At 42.7% G+C, this 19,927-nt stretch overlaps 1 protein-coding gene across 1 annotated transcript in view; it reads left to right on the top strand.

Moving 5' to 3' along the window:
* Nucleotides 1-19,927, top strand: part of PMFBP1 (polyamine modulated factor 1 binding protein 1) — a 96,480-nt gene that overhangs the window by 36,125 nt on the left and 40,428 nt on the right. Inside the window, exons 14-20 of the mRNA XM_082269694.1 lie at nt 3,450-3,596; nt 3,709-3,855; nt 11,829-12,008; nt 12,094-12,177; nt 16,649-16,816; nt 16,980-17,063; nt 18,713-18,880. Coding sequence (XP_082125820.1) covers nt 3,450-3,596; nt 3,709-3,855; nt 11,829-12,008; nt 12,094-12,177; nt 16,649-16,816; nt 16,980-17,063; nt 18,713-18,880 — 978 coding nt within the window. The remainder of the gene's footprint in view (nt 1-3,449; nt 3,597-3,708; nt 3,856-11,828; nt 12,009-12,093; nt 12,178-16,648; nt 16,817-16,979; nt 17,064-18,712; nt 18,881-19,927) is intronic.

Genomic DNA, 19,927 nt, shown 5'->3' with positions numbered 1-19,927 from the left:
AAACACTTCACGTTTTCTTTTTTTTTGGGAATTATGATCATTTTATTTGGACTAAATGACAAAAAAGTTTAAAATACTATGTCTCCACTCCAATATTTTAGGGTTGAAATTAATGCAGCTTAATGATAACAGTCCAGTTTGAGTTGGTCATAAGACTTTAATCCTGGTGTGTGGTATGAATGGAAATCAGCAGCAGTTGGTTGCAGAGGTGGGGGACTTGAGTCACGTGACTTGACTTGAGTCAGACTTAAGTCACCAGTTTGAGGACTTGAGAGTTGCTTGACTAAAATTAATAAAAGACTTGACTTGACTTTGACTTGGTATTCATGACTTGAGACATATGACTCGAAATGACTTTTTACTTTTTTAAGTTATTAAATATTTGCATTTTCTCGAGATGTGTTAAAGCAAAATGAATGTGCCTGTTATGTTTCTGACACCACAGTCACTTAAAACACCTCAGCGTGTTCTGATTTTTAGGACACTGTCTGTTTAACAATGGAAATACTTAACATGTTTTTAGTGACTGTGGTGTTGAAACATGACCGGACGAAGGATTTTGAGCTGTTTGGGCATTCAAAGTGTTTCTTAAATATGCCAAGAAAAAAGCACCAAGCAGTTTTGTTAATGTTGAAAATAAATCAAAACCTTTCCAGACCCCTGACTTTTAACTGATTTAAAGGTGAAAATTGGGGTAGATCAGTATTTTGACTTGATTTGTGACTTGACCAAAATAAATGACTTGACTTGACTTGCTTGACTTCTAGCAGGGACTCGAGTTGACTTGCTTGCTTTTCGCCATAGTAACTTGGGACTTGCTTGAGACTTGGTTAAGACTTGAGACTTGCTTGTGACTTGCACATGTGTGACTTACTCCCATGTCTGGTTGGTTGCATCAAACGATCCAAATTGTTAACATTTTTCAATTTGAAAAGGGTTATACCATCCTCGCCGTAATCCAAAAAGCCAACCATAACCTCTGTGTCCATTGACTCTCCTGTGAAAAAGTTTTTGAAGTTTCTAGGACTTTGACTTTTTCAGCTTTTCCAGTCATGAATGGTTGCACTCTTTCAGGTTTATTTTTTTCTAGATGACTTTTAATTGCTTGCATATAGTCTTTAATATATCGTTTGAATGCATACTTTGGGAAGTTTCCTAAGGTTTGTTGTTCATCACAATGTCAACTCCTGATACTGTTACACCTTCACCTCCTTCATCCTGGCACTCAGCAAATGTGTTTCCAGCAATAAGGGCATCATCAGTGTCCTCTTCGGGTGATCGTCTTTCCTTCAACTTCAATACACAGCCCATTGCAGACTTCATTTGTTGGGTAGTAGTCTGAGAACATTTCATAAATGCCGATGACACACTTGGAGATGATCATGGTAAAAGTGAATTAGGAGTCTGCATCCTGGAGTGTCATACGGGAGCTTCAGCTCCGGCTAAGGGTGGGGAGTTAAAAAGAACGAGTCAGCGCCTCACTTGTTTCATATAGGGGTGGCCCACGTGTGTTCTTTCACCTGCATATTTCATAGAGGTCAAAGTAGAATTCCTAGAAATTTACCAAGTGTGGCAGGCTTGGTTAGACACCTCTACTACTGCAGGATGAGCACACAATTCTGGTCATGATGTAGCAATTAAGTCTAAGCAGAATTAGGTAATTTATGGGGCTGAAGTTTTGATGGAACATTCGTAGGGTGTGTGGCTGAGCCCCTCTTTCATCTAACAGGGTAATTTCTACTGATTTGGTCTTCTCTTCTCTCTGGTGCCATAGGAATATCACATTCCGCACCTTAGATTGAGTGCTGGTGCTGTGGGTGGTGCAGAGACATACATTCTTTTATGATCACTGTGCATTAAAACTCCTAATATACATATCTGGAACCTAAAGGGGGTTGAGTTGGTACATGGGGGGAGGGGGGAATGAAACTGTAGGGGTTTTTCCTTTTCTTCTTTTTTATTGTTACGGTTGTAACTTTTAGGCCAATTAGGCCTTAGCACGGTGTTGCCATTAGCAGACTCCGTTATGTGTATTGTGTAATTGTATGTTTTTTTTTCTATGTAATTTGTAAAATGTATTAAAAAGAATAAAAAAAAAAAAGTAGAGTTCCCAGATAAACCTATCCAGTCTTGCTCCTTCCCCCTCCTAACACCTATGCTGACTAACTTGTGTAAGAAAGATGTATATACAGTACTTACCTATTTTCAGCCCGCTCCGGTCTGGTCCTGTGATCCGGCTCCCCTGTGTCAGTCAGCAGCAGCTGCAGGGGAGAAGAGGGAGCTCCAACAACAGATGGGCCATAGGAGCCTATGGGTGACATCAACTCTCCAGGCTTTACCACCCATTGTCGAGTGCTCTTTCCTCTCCCCTGCAGCCACTGCTGGCTGACACAGGAGATCACATGACTGAACCAGCGTTATCTGAAAATAGGTAAGTACTGTATATATATATATATATATATATATATATATATATATATATATATATATATGGATATGGATATAGATATAGATATAGATATATATATATATATATATATATATATATATATATATATATATATATATATATATATCTATATCTTACACAGGTTAGTAAGCATGGGTGTTAGGAGGCAGAGGCGTAACTAGAAACTTCAGGGCCTCGGTGCAAGAAACCATGAAGGGCCCCCCGACCCCTGGCCAGGACCCTTCCCTTCAAGCCTGGGGCTCTTTACTCTTGTTGTGGGGCCCTTTATTACGGTCCCGCAGCGGGACCCTTTCACAAGTTCTGCAGTGGGCCCCCTTCCTGCTATCTTGGGGCCTCCCCACGGTGGTGGAATGCCAGGGCCCGGTTCCAAGTGTGACCTTTGCGATCCTGGAAGTTCACCCACTGGTGTCAGTAATTTTTATTTTTTGGTATTTTAATTGTATTATTTTTTATCATTTTATTTTTTTTTTTTTTACAATGTCACTGACTATAACTCTGTCCATTCAGAAAAGGAAGGAGCTGGTAAATTACATATTTACCGACCCCCTTCCTGGTTCTCCATTGTGACACATCCCCTGCAGCAGCTCACAGGAGAGGGGAGGAAGCACAGTGGGGGGAGGGGAGCACACAGGGGCCCAAAGACAGCAGAACACAAGTGAAGTGGATAGAAGTGGCGGGGGCAGCATACAGAGGAACCAATCTCCTCTATTTTCCCTTCTGCAGCTACAGGAGGAAAAAGGAGGACAGTGATTTCTCTACAAGCTGCCCCCGCCGCCCCTCCTATCCAGGTGTACAGGGGAGCCGCACAGGCCCCCCGGAGCATGGGGCCTGGTTGCAATTGCAACCCCTGCAACCCCTGTAGTTAAGCCCCTGTTAGAAGGGGATACGGAGCATTTTTTAGACTAGTTAGGTTTAACCTTACATTACCTGATCCCAACATACTATAGGTAAGTCTCCTGTACAACACTTTTCCTTCTAGGTCCAGCAGCTGGAGATTACAAAGGGAAGTCTTCAAGAAGAACTAACACTGCGTCATGCCGAGAAGTCTTCACTCTCTGAAACTATCCTGAGACTAGAGAGGGAGATACGAGATCTTAATATAGAGAAGGAGGACATGGAGCAGAAGGTAATGGGTGCCTGTGGCAATATCCTACACCAGGATAAGGAATACATAAACTAGCTTTGGTAGATGATGTAAGCTGGTCATATATTCATACATTTATCCTCAACATCTATAGTTCCAGCTCCAGAGCAGAGCCACAGACAGATTTCAAGCCCAGCTTGCAACCTGTTTGTCTGAACAAGAGACTGCATTGGAGAAGATCTCATTATTACAGGAGGAGAGGGACTCTTTGATGAACAAGGTCCACCAGCTTCAGAAGGAGGTAGCTGGGAAATATTACTCTTTTTTGTTTTTGTGCGTTTTGTCTAATAATTCATTTTCAAAGCTTGTCTTCCTATGTGTTGCTTCCCTTCCTGTGATTTGTGTTGTCACCCTCTGTCTTGCTGATGCTTTCATCTCCCACCCAAATTTTCCAGATTCTTTTGCTGCTGGTTTCCCATCTTTTACCTCTAGTCCATATCGTTCCTTCAAATCTCAATAAGGTGAGAAATGCCAAAAACAGGTAGCAGCAGAACACAAAACAAGTGACGTCTTAATAGCACACAACACTGAGCTGCTATGGACGTCACCAGGTTAGCCTGCAGGAATACCTGTTACACATGGGCCTTTCTAAAGGGTGCTGATAAGATCAGGGGCTCAGCTGATAGAAACTCCTTGAGAAAGGGAATATTTACCCCCAAACTTTCGGCATGACGGTTTTTCACTCATATTTACATTAAAAGCAGAAAAGTGCATCAAAGGAGCTGTTTTTGTTGCTCTTTATAATCCTTTCAATGGAAAGAAATAACAGGTGGACCTATATAGTTAAGCAGCAAACTCGACTTGCAATCAAGTTTTATCCTTTGCATAGCCCTGATCAGCCTTTCTCAACCTTTTCAACACAGAGGAACCCTTGAAATAAATTTCTGGTCTCGGGGAACCCCTGCTAAAAATTAAAAATCGACAACTCATGGCACATTAGTGTGACAGTCGGTGGGAAGAATTACCCCCTTACAGATAGCTTAAAGGACCAATGGTGTCATTGGAAACTTATCTGAGAGGCAGAAATTTCCCATTGCTCAAGGAACCCCTAGCAACCTAAGGAGGAACCCTGAACCCTGATTGGGAATCCCTGGCCCTGATGAAGGGGGAGTGGCACCTGAAACGCGTTGTGTGTGTGTTTCTTTTTTTTTAATGATTTTGTACCAACAAATAAAATTATCTTGGACTGTTATATCCGGTTTTGGTCTGGCACTCCTTTCCTGATTTTTATGGTTTGACATATTGAAATATGGAAAAAATTGGTTTCTGTTAACTAGTTAAATGCCAGGCAGCACCTAGTGGGTTTAGCCTGTTTATTCATTTGTAGATTCCTCACCCTACATACCTCATCGTTCTCATGTACCACTGAGGTTACATGTTTGTTTCCTGTGCAATTTCTGTACTTTATACCAGGCTTTTTGCACAATTAATATATGCCTTGCAGCTATTTTGTCTTTCTGGATGATCTGAAAATTGTGGTGGTGTTGCATTTTTTTTTTGTTTTGTTTTAGTTTTTCACTTTGTTGCTTCCATTTTATCACCTATTTTCAGTATTTACACATTACATGACCATAAAATTTACAAATATCTGTTTACACTTCATATTAGGGATCACACGATTCACACAAATTTCATCCAAATGTGTGATATCTGGGTGAATGATGTGTGAACCATTTCTGTTTGTGTATTTATCTATGTACCTTTCTGTTGTTAATGCTAAACTTTACAACATACATAGCTGGATGTAAGTAGGAGCATCTCTTGTAGAACATTCTTGATTTATCTATCGTTCATTGACAGACGCAGCTCCATATCTTCTTAGCCATTGTATTATGCTCCTCCCATCAGGAATAGGACACTAGGCAGGAAAAAGCTTTCGCCACGCCTATGGGGCTGTCCCTGCAGGCATAACTCCACACACTCTGCTACAGCCCTCAGTTTCATTGCTCAGTGTTTAGAAGACAACAACCCAATTCCACTCATAATTAGAGGGGTGGGTGCTGCGTCTGTCAATGAACTTCAGAGAAAAGTTTTTTTCCGGTAATCCAGTTTTCTCTATCGTTCATTGACAGACGCAGCTTCATATCTTCTTAGCCATTGGGACGTCCCAAAGCAGTATTGTTTCTGTGTAGTTTAGGAGTAGGACCTAGTTCCCTGCTGGGACTTTGGTCTTAGCTCTTATTTTGTTGGGAACCTTTTTTTGTACGTAAGTAGAGTTCCTGGAGAACTACAAGCAACAGCCGGCTGGGTTTCGGACTGGATATTCTAGATCCTTAAGGTCATCCTAGCCTGGCCAGTGAGCGTGAGCAGGTTAGAGTCCAGCACTAGGCCTCGCCACAACAGAGCCCCAATGGACGGGGACGAGCCCACGAGTGGACCGTCTCGCTGGGACACGAACGACCTGGAATGCCATGAGTCACAGCATACCCCTTGGCAGGCAGCACCCCCATCCCGGGTGGGAGGTAGTCTGTTCGGAAGTGTTGCTCACCTGATTCTGTGGTATGGTAAGTTCCTGGTTGAGCTCCTTGTTACCTGGTTGGCTACGTTTAGCCTTTGGGAAATTACGTTCTTCTTTGCTTTGTTTTTCCCACCCCTCATAATAATACTGGTTTGGGACGTCCCAATTGCTAAGAAGAGATGAAGCTGCGTCTGTCAACGAATGATAGAGAAAACTGGATTTTTGTACTTACCGTAAAACACTGTTCTCTGAAGTTCATTGACAGACGCAGCACCCACCCCTCTAATTATGAGCGGAATGAGGTTGTTGTCTTCTAAACACTGCTTGCAACAAAACCGGGGGGCTGTAGCAGAGTGTGTGGGGTTATGCCTGCAGGGACAGCCCCATGGGTGTGGTGAAAGTTTTTTTTCCTGCCTAGTGTCCTATTTCTGATGAGAGGAGCATATGGCTAAGACGATCTGAAGCTGCGTCTGTCAATGAGCTTCAGAGAAAAGGATTTTACAGTAAGTACAAAAATCCATTTTTTTTTTTTTACGCCGTTCTTTGTTTTTTTGAATGTTGCTGCTGTTATTCTAGAAATGACTCTGACTATGATTTTTTTCTTGCCAGTTCCAGATCTTTGGTCTGTCTATCGCTCACTCTTGTGTCCTATCTGGTCTCTCCTGACAGCTTTGCTTGGACTCTCTTCCTCGCCTTCAGTCTCCTTCCATCTCTGCTAGTGGTGCACCAGGATGAAGTCCTTTCCTTCCCTTGTTGGTTTCACTTTGTTCTCTACTGTTGCTTATCTCCTGCCTTTCCCCTCTGCTGCTGGTCTGCTTCTGCTATTTTGATATGCACTGTAATGCTGGCCATACACTATACGAAAAATCCAATTTCGGACGATTTTTCGTATAGTGTATGGCCATCATTATACGCTTCACCTTGTGTTATTTTTTTTCTGTGGTCTCAAACTGTGGAGCTTGCTTCCATGACCGTGAAACCTGTTTGCATTTTTTTTTCTTTATTATATAATCAAACTGTCATTTTGAGGCTTAAAAGTAGAACTATGGGCAAAACTTTTTTTTTTCCATTTTGGATAGAGTAAGAGAGATGGTTACAACCCCTGACAGTTTGTTTTTTTCCATCTTTGTCCCATTGGGGAGATTTCCTTTCACTTCCTGTCCCATAGGCAAAATGAAAGTGAGAGGAAATCCCTGCTAATTAACCACTTTACCACCGGAGCATTTTGCTGTCTTACGTCTGGGCCACTTTTTGCGATTCGGCGCTGTGCGACTTTAACTGACAATTGCGCGGTCGTGCGACGCCGTACCCAAACAAAATTTACGTCCTTTTTTTCCCACAAACAGAGCTTTCTTTTGGTGGTATTTGATCACCTGTGCAATTTTTACTTTTTGCGCTATAAACAAAAAAAGAGCGTTTATTTTGAAAAAATAACAATATTTTTAACATTTTTTTATATGAAATTCCCCCCAAAAAAAGATGTAAAAACCAATTTTTTTTTAAATTTTTGGCCAATTTGTTTTCTGCTACCCATGTTTGGTAAAAAAAATCGCAATAAGCATATTTTGATTGGTTTGCGCAAAAGTTATTGCGTTTACTAACTAAGGGAAAGATTTATGTCATTTTTGGTGTTTTTTTTTTTAACGAGTAATGGCGGCGATCTGCGATTTTTTATTTTTTTTTTTTTGCGGGACTGCGACATTGCGGCAGACAGAACGGACCCTTGACTGACATTTCTGACACTTTTGGGGGTACCAGTGACATTACTGCAGTAATCAGTGCTATAAATATGCACTGTTACTGTAAAAATGACACTCGCAGGGAAGGGGTTAATTTTATTGGAGAGGGAGGGGTTAATGTATGCCTGGTGCTTACTGACGTGTGGGGGGGGAGGGGAATGTGTGAACCAGGGACAGATCGGATGTTCAGCTATGCTGAACACTCCGATCTGTCACTCCCTGTCACTTAGGAGATCCGCCCGCTCTGTTTACACAGGCGGGCGGATCTCCAAACTGGATTCCCCGACGATCGGGGCAGAGCAGCGGCGATCACCGCGCTCCTCCCCTGGCCCGACTCCCGACAAAGGCATAATGAGCTAGTATGCATCGCATACTAGCTCATTATGAAATACTTACCTTAGAATGAAGCCCTTTCAGCACGCCCGCTCACCGCTGAGACAGCTGACATCTTCCCTGGTGTTTCTTCCGGGTTTGCTGGCTCCAGCACTGTGAGTGGCCAAGCCCACGATGACGATTTACGGCACAGGCTTTGAAGGTCTGGCACAGTAAGCTGGACCTTCAGAACGCATGCGCCAATGACGTGCAAGTTTAGGAGATATTCACAGCACCTACAGGTAATCCTTATTATAGGTTTACCTGTAGGTACAATTAAAATATAAGACTTTACTTCCTCTTTAAGGTCATTTTTTGGGGATCCCCAGGTTACCAGAACTAGTGTCCCCATTGGAAAATTTTTCCCTCTATTACTTCTAGGGACGACCCAAAACTTGGGATTTTCATTTTATTTTTAATGATAATGGTAAACAGGACCAGGGCTTTTTTTCAGCTGGAACTTGGTGGAACTCAGTTCCCCCACCTTTGGCTCAAGCCCTCTGCTCCCTGCACACCACTATCACTTGTAAACACAGGGTCGTGGTTGAGTTCCTGCACCTTTTTTCTGAGAAAAAAAGCCCTGAACAGGACAAATAGAGAGGGTGAATCTCCCTGACGGGGGTACAGAAAGCAATGAAACCTGACAGGTGTTCTAATCCCTCCCCACTCTATCCAAAACTAATAAAAAGTTTTGCCTTTAGTTGTACTTTAAAACGGAACTAAACCCTCCTATATCCTTGTCAGCCAAGGAAGCTGCCATCTTGGCCTCTGTTTGATCTGCAACTGCCATGGTGCTGCACGTGATCAATTATGACTCCAGCAATTTCATGATTTGACAGTTTGGTTAGAAGCACAACCAATGTGACAGCATTCCCGGCATGCTTTAAAGCGGAACTTTGCCCATCAATTTAAATTTTTTTTTTAAAAAAAGTTACATTCCCGGCATGCCTTGCTTTCAACCAAACTGTCAAACCATCAAATGGCTGGTGTCATAACTGATCACATGTGCGGTATCATGGCAGCTGAAGATTAAACAGAGGCCAAGATGGCAGCTTCCTTGGCTGAAAAGGATAGGAGGGTTTAGTTCCGCTTTACACAGGGTATACGCGTTGAACAAAAGAAAAAACTGCATCAACACAACGATGTATGATGCAGGGATCTCTTCTGCTGAACTATTGTATTCTGGCAGGGGGGATTCGACAACCAGCCCCCCCCCCCCCCGCCACTCCCTTTCCCTATCAGAATACACAGATCATGTTCAGATCAGAAGGTTTCTCAGCAAGACTGTTCGACCAAGTGAACTGGCCGACTTTCAATATGTGTGTACCAGACTTTAGGCTCCTTTCACACGGCGGCCGTGTGACTTCAGTGCATTCCTCCTGGTGTTCTAGTGCACCCAGGAGGGTCAGTGCTGCCTGCAGCCTGTCAAAGTCTTTGGCAGGCTGCAACTGGATGGGGCTGAGTGCTGCACCAAGTGGTAACAATGTTTAGAGACTCTTGTGTTCAAATATGAATGAATAGTAGAACGCTAGTAAAAAAACAACAAAACAAAAAGAGAGGGCACAGCGACCTAGAGCATTATCATTGCACAATTTATTGAATAAATAAAACCAGTTATACAGTTGGTCCCCGGGTTACAGACAAGATAGGGACTGTAAGTTTGTTCTTAAGTTCTTAAGTTGAATTTGTTTTTAACTCGGAACAGGTAAAATGTTTAAGTGTAGCTCCAGCCAAAAAAACAAATTTTACTATTTTTGGATAGCATAGGGAAGGATTAACACCCATGTAACATTTGTGTTGCTGTCTATTTCCCTCTTCAGAAGATATCACCTGACTTTCTGTTAATAAACAAGCAAAAAATTGGGGGAGCAAACCCTGAATATGTATATCTAAAGCCGGTGCAGCTATGGACCAAGCAACATGTATATTAAAAAAGAATAGCGCAACCATGCAAAAGAAATGACTATCAAATATGGAGACAATCCATAAATAAAAATGGGGATTTGGTCCCACCATATGGCCATATCGTGCTCAAGCCCACCACTGCATCAAAGTACCCCATTATCAGTGGGTCCTACACTATCCATAGAAAAGGGGTGAATCCAGCCTCTCCAACCCTTGGAGACAACACTCCTTGCTGGGATGGATGTGCTAATGCACTACAAAGGACTCCTCCTGTATCTACTTGATGGTGGACTCGATGGTGGTTGCGCTATTCTTTTTTAATATACATGTTGCTTGGTCCATAGCTGCACCGGCTTTAGATTATACATGTTCAGGGTTTGCTCCCCCAATTTTTTGCTTGTTTATTATGTATTCGGTCTGACCAGACTTCTGTGGTTGAGCATCCCACCCCCCACACACACCTGTACTCTATCAGAGTCCACCATCAAGTAGATATAGGAGGAGTCCTTTGTAGTGCATTAGCACATCCATCCCAGCAAGGAGTGTTGTCTCCAAGGGTTGGAGAGGCTGGATTCACCCCTTTTCTATGGATAGTGTAGGACCCACTGATAATGGGGTACTTTGACGCAGTGGTGGGCTTGAGCACGATATGGCCATATGGTGGGACTAAACCCCCATTTTTATTTATGGATTGTCTCCATATTTAATAGTCATTTCTTTTTCATGGTTGCGCTATTCTTTTTTAATACACCTGACTTTCTGTACCTGTGACAATTGGATTTTGAAAATTTTGGGTTGTTGTGGAAACAAGGATTGGTGATATAGCTCCAGTGGAGACATCTTTTTCCCATGATAACTCCCTTTCTAGGAGTGGATTTCTCACTTGTTGTCCCCCTCCGTTTGCAAGTAGGAGTTGTTTGTAATTCGGATGTTTGTAACCCGGGGACTGCCTGTATTTACAAATGCATGACAATAAAGTGCATATCATGAAATGCAGAGGAGACTGCCCGCAGGTCCACAGTGCTCAACTGATGACATGGGAAGGCCTTTCAGCATCCAAAAACGCTAATTTGTTTCGAGTGACAAGCCCTTTTCCTCAGATCCACCCTGAGGAAGAGGGCTTGTCCCTCGAAACACGTAAGACAAAAGAGCTTGTCTCTTGTAACGCATAAGCCAAGTGGGATTGTCCATCAAAACGCATAAACTGTTTTGGACGCTGATAGGCCTTCCCATGTCATCAGTTGAGCGCTGTGGACCTGGATGCAGCATCCTCTGCATTTCATGATATGCAAATTTTATGTCATGCATGTGTGTGTATAACACTTATTTTATTTATTCAATAAAATGTGTAATGTTCATGCTCTAGGTCGGTGCGCTCTCTTTTTGTTGATTTTTAGTGTACATGAAAGGATATCCACAGTCCTGAGGGGGCAGCAGGACACATTTTCTCTGTTCTTCTAAGCTGGATTAGTAGACAGTCCATGAAGCCGTAAAGCATCACACTCAAGCGCAGGAGGTTATTCTTTGGGCCGTAAACGCTGGGCACCAAAACAATGGCAAGGATGTACTGCAGCTAGACGGCCCCATGGACAAGGACCCCTCATGTTTTTTAGAAGTTCGATGTGAAACTAAATGAGTTAAAAAGCTTTGAGAAACCCAACTCCAATCGTTTTCTTTTTGAGAGTCTCGGTCTCTTTTCCTTATTACCAATTTATGAGTGTTGTGTTTTGACCTTCACAGATATCGCAGGGTGAGGAACGTCTAAGTGAAGCTGTCCAGCAGACGGAGTCTCTGCAGAGTGACATCACCAGAAGAGATGCAGAGATCCAGACCCTCAAGGAAAAGCTAGAGAGTACGGAAAGTGCTCTAGAAATTGTCACAAAGGAGAAAGAAGAGTGCAGGAGGGAGGCTGATGTCCAGGTACAGTGTATTTTTATACGTTGGTTCCGGTGATCAATGAACACCTTGTGCTAAAGATCTCCTTTATCTTACTTGGTGTCCATAGATTGAGCAGAGGGACAAAGATATTGCAGCTCTCAAGCAGGAGCTCACTGAAATAAAGGAGCAGCACGAAACATGTAAAGCACAGGTAATCCAGGCTAAGAAGTCCTATTTATTCCAGTAAAAATGTAAACTCAAACCTTGAGATATACTGTATGCAGGCAGTACAGTCTGCTTGGTCAGTACTTCCATTTTTGTTATATCAGTACATACCACAGTCCTTTGTCTTTAATCTAGGGTATGAGGACCCTGTGTTTTAATTCCCAAAGGTGCCCACTGAAAGACTTACTGTATATACAAGGGGTCTTCAAAAAGTTTCTGCACTTTTATATATACAGCAGGTAAAAAAAGTATTGAACACTGTAACGGAACGGCGACCCACACTGTGTTTGTGGGCTTCCATCAGTATACGGCTTCCTTCAGTCTTGAACATAGATATCAGATATTCCAGCCGCCCTACAATACAAAGCTTGCCTGAACTATGTATGTATGAACTAGAGCTATGTATCTGAAAACATCAACCACTTTATTGAACAGTCTCACACAATATATACACACATGAGGACATCCCCCCCTCCTGATCAAACTACCCCACCAGATCAGGTGCCTGTTTACATTATCATATGCAGATGAAATTGTGTACAGGAATAGAATTAACCTGAACTAATTATCTTGCCATCTGGACAGAAACAACATGTGCGTTCTTTAAAGCGGAGTTCCACCCTGGGAAAGATTTTCTTAATAAAAATACCCCCGGGACAGTCAGGGCTAGCGCATTCCACAATGGATAGCCTCTGATCTGTCCCGGGTTGCACTTACCTTTTAGATGAAATACTTACCTTGAAATGTATTGTCCAGCGCTGCCATCTCAGGTGTGGGCAGCTTGAAGCCAGCGCGATCCTCTTCTGCGTCCTCTTCCGTCTTCTTCGGTCCCACGATGCACTGCACCGGCCCCGCCCTCACTTCCGGTGCCGCAGCGTCATCCCTGCACAGCTTCTGGGCATGCCCAGAAGCTGTTTAGCAGGGTATGATGGCGCCCGCACCGGAACTGACGTCGGGGCCGGTGCAGGCGCATTGATTCCTGGGAGCGATGACGTTCAGCTCCCAGGAATCATTGCAAGCCAGGAAGTGACGAATCGCCGTGGCCGCCGAGGGGAGGAAGAGGAAGTAAGGTAAGTATATTTTCTTCTAAACAAGGTAAGTAAAAAGAAAAAAAAAATTGCAATTATCCATTTGTTTTTCAGGTGACCCGGAGCAAGAAGATGGAGGTAAGTATAATTTTAGGGTGGAACTCCGCTTTAACAATTAACAATGGGACAGACAGGCTTAACAGAAAACACATCACACCTTAATACACAGACAATAGGAAGAGACCACCAGTAACAGACTGTCCGTCTCTGGCATTGAAGAACATGGAACAGAGGCCAATGTGATTAGCTCTTTCAATGAACATGTTCAGAATCAAACAGGCCAGGAATAGTCTTCATATATTTCTTGAGATATATGGTTGATAAATATTTACTATCCCATTTGAAGTAATTCAAACCATATTCTCAGTGTCCCTTAAGTAGCTGTCCATCATTTCCTTGGTCACCCTTTGTCCCTAATAGACACAGGGTGACTTACACTTAAGAGGGGCCTAGGGAGTTGGGAGAGGGATTTCTCAATGTCTCGAAGGTAAGCTGGGTTGCACGGGTACCCCAACCAAAGTGACTTCTGTCACAAACACGTTTACCATTTTTCTAGGTAAAAAGATTGCTATTGACATGAAATTTTTACCACATGTCGGTACCAACCCATGCAATCCATACATACAAAGAAACCAAAACAAATACGTACAGAAATTATGTTATGTGCAATAAAATGGAATGACACAGGGAAAAAGTATTGAACACAGGGAGGTGCAAAAAGGAATAGAAAGCCAAGACACCAGCTGCAATCTATCAGTAATTGGAAAGCAATCCTGCCCATTGTCAGTGCAAATTAATATCAGCTGGTTCAGTCTCAACTGATGGTCTATAAAAAGGTGTCTCATTACCAAGGTGTCACACGAGAAACATCTCATGATGGGTAAAAGCAAAGAGCTCTCTCAAGACTTTTGGAACCTTATTGTTTCAAAACATACTGATGGCATTGGTTACAGAAGGATTTCTAACTTTCTGAATGTTCCAGTGAGCACTGTAGGGGCCATAATCCGGAAGTAGAAAGAAAATCAGTTCACCGTAAACCGGTAACGACCAGGTGCTCCTCACAAGATTTTTGACAGAGGATTGAAAAGAATTATTAGAAGAGTTGTTTAAGAGCCAAGGACCACTTGTGGAGAGCTTCAGAAAGACCTGGAATTAGCAGGTACAATTGTTTCAAAGAAAACAATAAGTAATGCACTCAACTACCATGGCCTGTATGCACGCTCACCACGCAAGACTCCATTGCTGAAGAAAAAACATATTGAAGCTCATTTAAAGTTTGCTGCACAACATTTAGACAAGCCTGTGAAGTACTAGGAGAATCGAGTCTGGTCAGATGAGACCAAAATTGAACTCTTTGATGCCATAATACACACAGTGCTTGGAGGTCAAATGGCACATCACTCTAAAAACACCCCCATACCAACCGTGAAGATTGGAGGTGGGAACATCATGGTGTGGGTCTGTTTTTCAGCATACGGTACTGGCAAACTTCATATCCTTGAAGGAAGGATGGATGGAAAAATGTACCAAGACATTCTTGATAAAAATCTGCTGCCATCTACCAGGATGATGAAGATGAGGGTGGACATTTCAGCAAGACAATGATCCCAAACACAAAGCCAAGGAAACTCTCAACTGGTTTCAAAGAAAGAAAACAAAGTTGCTAGAATGGTCCAATCAATCACCTGACTTGAATCCAATAGAAAATCTATGGAAAGATCTAAAGATCAGAGTTCATAGAAGAAGCCAACGGAACCTTCAAGATTTGAAGACTGAGTGGAAGAATGGGCCAACGCATGCGACTAGTTTTTCCATACAGGAGGCGTCTTGAAGCTGTCATTATCAGCAAAGGATTTTGTATAAAGTATTAAATACATTTCAGTTAGCGTGTTCAATACTTTTTCCCTTTGTAATTCCATTTTATTACACATAACTTCATTTCTGAACTTCCTTGTTTTGGTTTCTTTGTATGTATGGATTGCATGGGTTGTTACCGACATGTGCTGAAAATTTCATGCCAATAGCACCTTTAGAAATATATTTATCTAGAAAAATGGTGACTTATTTTACCTGCTGTATAAAAGAGTGCAGAAACTTTTTGAAGAACCCTTATATTATAGTGTCAATACTAATTAGTTTCTCACAGCAACCAAATCGATTTAAAACTGCCTTATGAAGTTTGAATGTGATTGGCTAGACAAAAAAGAAAGACTGAGCACTACTGTGGGGTGGTACCACGAGTGCGTATAATATGGTGACCTGTGCCACATCCCATCATTGACGTTAAATAGAAACTAGAATAACATGGACTTTCTAGGCACCAATAGTACAAAAAATCACAAATTTTATTAATTATACAAAGAATAAAAAGCACATAACATCACACATAAAAAACCCACTCACTAACCAACATATAACCCAACCGCATGTGTCTATCCCAAGATGGTTCTCAGGTGAAGATTCCCCAGTGGTTAGCACTATGGGTAGGGATAAAAAGAGAATAGAGAGTAGGTTTTAGCTCGACATGTTTCGCAACGTGTCACTTCCTCAGGACTTCGTCAGAACATTCTACATGGATAAACAAAATCATAGTAAATACATAGTACACAAAGTAAACAGAAACAATAAAAACCCCATGAAATAAAGCTTGCTGTGTCACAGGCCATGATAAAAACCAGCATGCAAAAGGTGAAATGAAAAATGAATGTGATTGGTAATAGAGAGAGAGGAAGTTCCACAATACAGACTTCAGGACATACATTCCCAGTGACCCTGTTATGTGGTCAATGGATTCCATCTGCAATGGATTATACAAAACTTTTGATGAGGGATAATAAGAGAATAAAGAGTAGGTTCTAGCTCGTCATGTTTCGCAACGTGTCACTTCCTCAGGACTTCGTCAGAACATTCTACATGGATAAACAGAATCCTAGTAAATACATAGTACACATTAACAAAGTAAACTGTGACAATAAAGATTCCATAAAATACAGCTCGCTGTGTCACAGGCCGTGATAAAAACCAGCATGCAAAAGGTGAAATTAAAAATGAATGTGATTGGTAATAGAGAGAGAGGAAGTTACACAATACAGACTTCAGGACATACATTCCCAGTGACCCTGTTATGTGGTCAATGGATTCCATCTGCAATGGATTATACAAAACTTTTGATGAGGCATATGTATAGCAAGGCACTGTGACCTATGGGGCGTCATCCAGCCTGTTCCAGGTTAGGGACGCCACGCATATGCGTTTTTGATGTGAAAGTAGACTCAATGGTATCGTGGATTTTCATGAGACTGAAGATGTTCAGAGATGGAGAACTGATATATAGCTGATCATTCACATACTTTCCATTCTTCTAAACAGCTGTGTCAGTGTGAATCAATGGCGGAAGAGCAGAGACAGGAAATAGTGGCTGTGACTGAGGAGCAGAGAGCCAGGGAGAAGGAGATATCTCAGCTCACCAGCACTGTGGAGAGACTGGAGCGAGATCTCGGCATCATCAATGAGAAGCACAAAGCTGCCCAGAAAGAGGTGATCAGACAGGATCTGTTTGCTTTGTATTGTCGCTCAATAGATCCATCTTTATGTATTCCAGCAGTGTCTGTCCATCTTTATCACAGCTGCTTATTCTATTCTTTCTGTTCTGTATGCAGCCAAAACCTAACAGTAACTCTGTACCTGTCATATAATTCAGGTCTCCAGCAGGGATCAGACAATACTGAACATCAGAACAGACCTCACTGCCAGAGAACAAGAGCTGCAGCAAACAAGGAGCGAGGTATGAACCGTGGCATGCTGGGACCCGCTGTCCTGATCAATGAGAGAGAAAAAAAAAACCTGTAGGACAAAGGCATATTAAGCTATCGTGCATCGCATACTAACTCATTATGAAATACTTGCCTTAGAACGAAGCCCCCGCAGTGCCGCCCGCTCACCAGTAACACGGCCGACATGTTCAGCTGTCTTACTTCCGGGTTCGCGGCCATCTGATTGGCCAGAGCAGCGATGACGTCACTCCCGCGCAGGAGCCGCCGTTCACGGCACAGGGCTCTTACATAGTTACATAGTAGGTGAGGTTGAATAAAGACAATAGTCCATCCAGTTCAACCTGTGTAGGTGTGTGTGGCTGTAATCATCTCACATAGCCCTGAATGTCCTGATCCTTGAGATGTACGTCTAAGAGTCTTTTGAAAGCCACCATACTTCCCGCAGAAACCACCTCTTGTGGTAGAGAATTCCACAATCTTGTAGCCCTAACAGTAAAGAACCCCCCACGTTGCCTGAGGTTAAAACGCTTCTCCTCTAATCGCATTGTATGCCCTCTTGTCCTCATGCCATACCTTCGACTGAACAGCTTTTTTTCTAAGCTGAGATCCCCATTGAGATATTTATAAATTGCTATCATGTCCCCCCTCAGGCGTCTCTTCTCCAGGGAGAATAAATCGAGCGATTGCAGACGCTCTTCATAATTAAGGTCCTCCAATCCCCTAATCAGTTTAGTTGCTCTTCTCTGGACTCTCTCCAGCTCCAACACATCCCTCCTGAAGGAATGGTACGGGCGACCGTTCCTTCAGAGCGCATGCGCCGATGACGTCATCGGCTGCAATCAATGTAAATATATCCTAAACAGTGCAAGGTTAGCAGATATTTACAGTACCTATAGGTAAGCCTTATCATAGCCTTACCTATAGGTTCAAACACTAAGTGGGGGTTTACAACCTCTTTAAATGGGACTGAAAAAATTTTTGTCTTTAAAGGAGTTGTAACAGCTGCCCCAGCACCCCCTAATACTTACCTGAGCTCTATCTCTATCCAGTGATGTCCATGTGTGTCTTGGCCATCCAGGACTCTCCCTCCTGATTGGCTGAGACCCAGCAGCGGCACCATTGGCTCCCGCTGTTGTCAATCAAAGTCAGTTAGCCAATCAGGAGGGAGAGGGGTGGGGCCGAACCGCAGCCCTGTGTCTGAATGGACACACAGAGCTGCAGTTCAGCTCGGGTGCCCCCACAGCAAGCTGCTTGCTGTGGGGGCACTCGACAGGAGGGAGAAGAGAAGGATCCGGGCTGCTCTGTGCAAATCCACTGCACAGGGCAGGTAAGTATAACATGCTTGTTACTTAAAAAACACGACATTTTACAATTACCTTAAGAGATTGCTTCAAAAGGTCCTAGTTTTACAAAAGCCAATCATTACAACAGTGTACAGAAGGCCCTGGTTTTCCAAATTGCAAGGAAGCGACTTTTTTTTTTTTTTTGACAGCTTTAAAAATCGCAGCAACAGAATAAAATGGTAAATTTTAACATCACAAAATTACAAAGTGGTTTGCTTGCATAGTAGTTATATATGCTGCAATGTTTTTTTATTAGCGAAAGTAGACTTTGACTTTCACCGGTGAAAATATTTATTGGTGTTTGCCATATTCTGCAGCTCACCGAACGTGAGGAGGAGTTGAGTAGCACTCGCTCTAAGCTGAAAAACCTGCAGAGTGATGTACACAGCCTCCAAGAGATCTGCTCAGAGCGCCAAAATACCGCCATGGAAAATGAAACCACCATACAGAGACTTCAACAGGAAAGAGAGGACAGCATTGAAGAGGTAAAAGAGGGACAGAGAGTACAGGACAGAGCACATCACAGCAACGCTTATTTAACCACTTAAGCCCCGGAGGATTTGGCTGCTCAATGACCAGGCCCTATTTTGCAATTCGGCACTACGTGACTTTAACGGACAATTGCGCGGTCGTGCAACGCTGTACTCAAATGAAATTGGCGTTCTTTTTTTCCCCACAAACAGAGCTTTCTTTTGGTGGTATTTGATCACCTGTGCGATTTTTATTTTTTGCGCTATAAACAAAAAAAGAGCGACAATTTTGAAAAAAATAACAATATTTTTCACATTTTTTATATGAAATTCTCAAAAAAAAATGTAAAATTCAAAATGTTTTAACATTTTAGGCCAATTTGTTTTCTGCTACATATTTTTGGTAAAAAAAAAAATCGCAATAAGCGTATTTTGATTGGTTTGCCAAATGTTATTGCGTTTAATAATAACTGGAAAGATTTATGTAATTTTTATTGTTTTTTTTTTAACTAGTAATGGCGGCGATCTGCGATTTTTTTTTTTTTTTTTTTGCGGGACTGCGACATTGCGGCGGACAGATCGGACCCTTGACTGACATTTTTGACACTTTTGGGGTTACCAGTGACATTACTGCAGTAATCAGTGCTATACATATGCACTGTTACTGTAAAAATGACACTGGCAGGGAAGGGGTTAACTTTATTGGTGATCAGTGGGTTAAATGTATCCCTACAGGCGTGATTCTAACTGTGGGGGGGGGGCGTGGCTTGTGATGTAACCACAGAGACATATGATCCTACATCATATAGTCTCTGTACTTCAGGGAGAATGACAGACGGCTTTGTTTACATCAGCTGCCTGCCTTTCTCCCTCTCCTGCGGGAGATCGCGAGTGACCGGTGGACATCGGAGCCGCCGGTCACACGCGCGGGGATCCCTGTGAACGAGCGGGGGCGGGAGCGCGCCTCTGGCGGCGCACGCTCGCCCCCTATAGGCTGTAGTACTATATCGGTTTTCCCAGGAGCGGCTGACTGCCGCAGTAAATGTACTTGCGGCGGTCGGC

The sequence above is a fragment of the Pelophylax lessonae genome (genome assembly GCF_965119305.1).
Source record: "Pelophylax lessonae genome assembly, chromosome: 10".
Lineage (NCBI taxonomy): Eukaryota > Metazoa > Chordata > Amphibia > Anura > Ranidae > Pelophylax > Pelophylax lessonae.
Note: the sequence above shows the minus strand (reverse complement) of the source record. Positions and strands in the feature narration are given on the sequence as shown.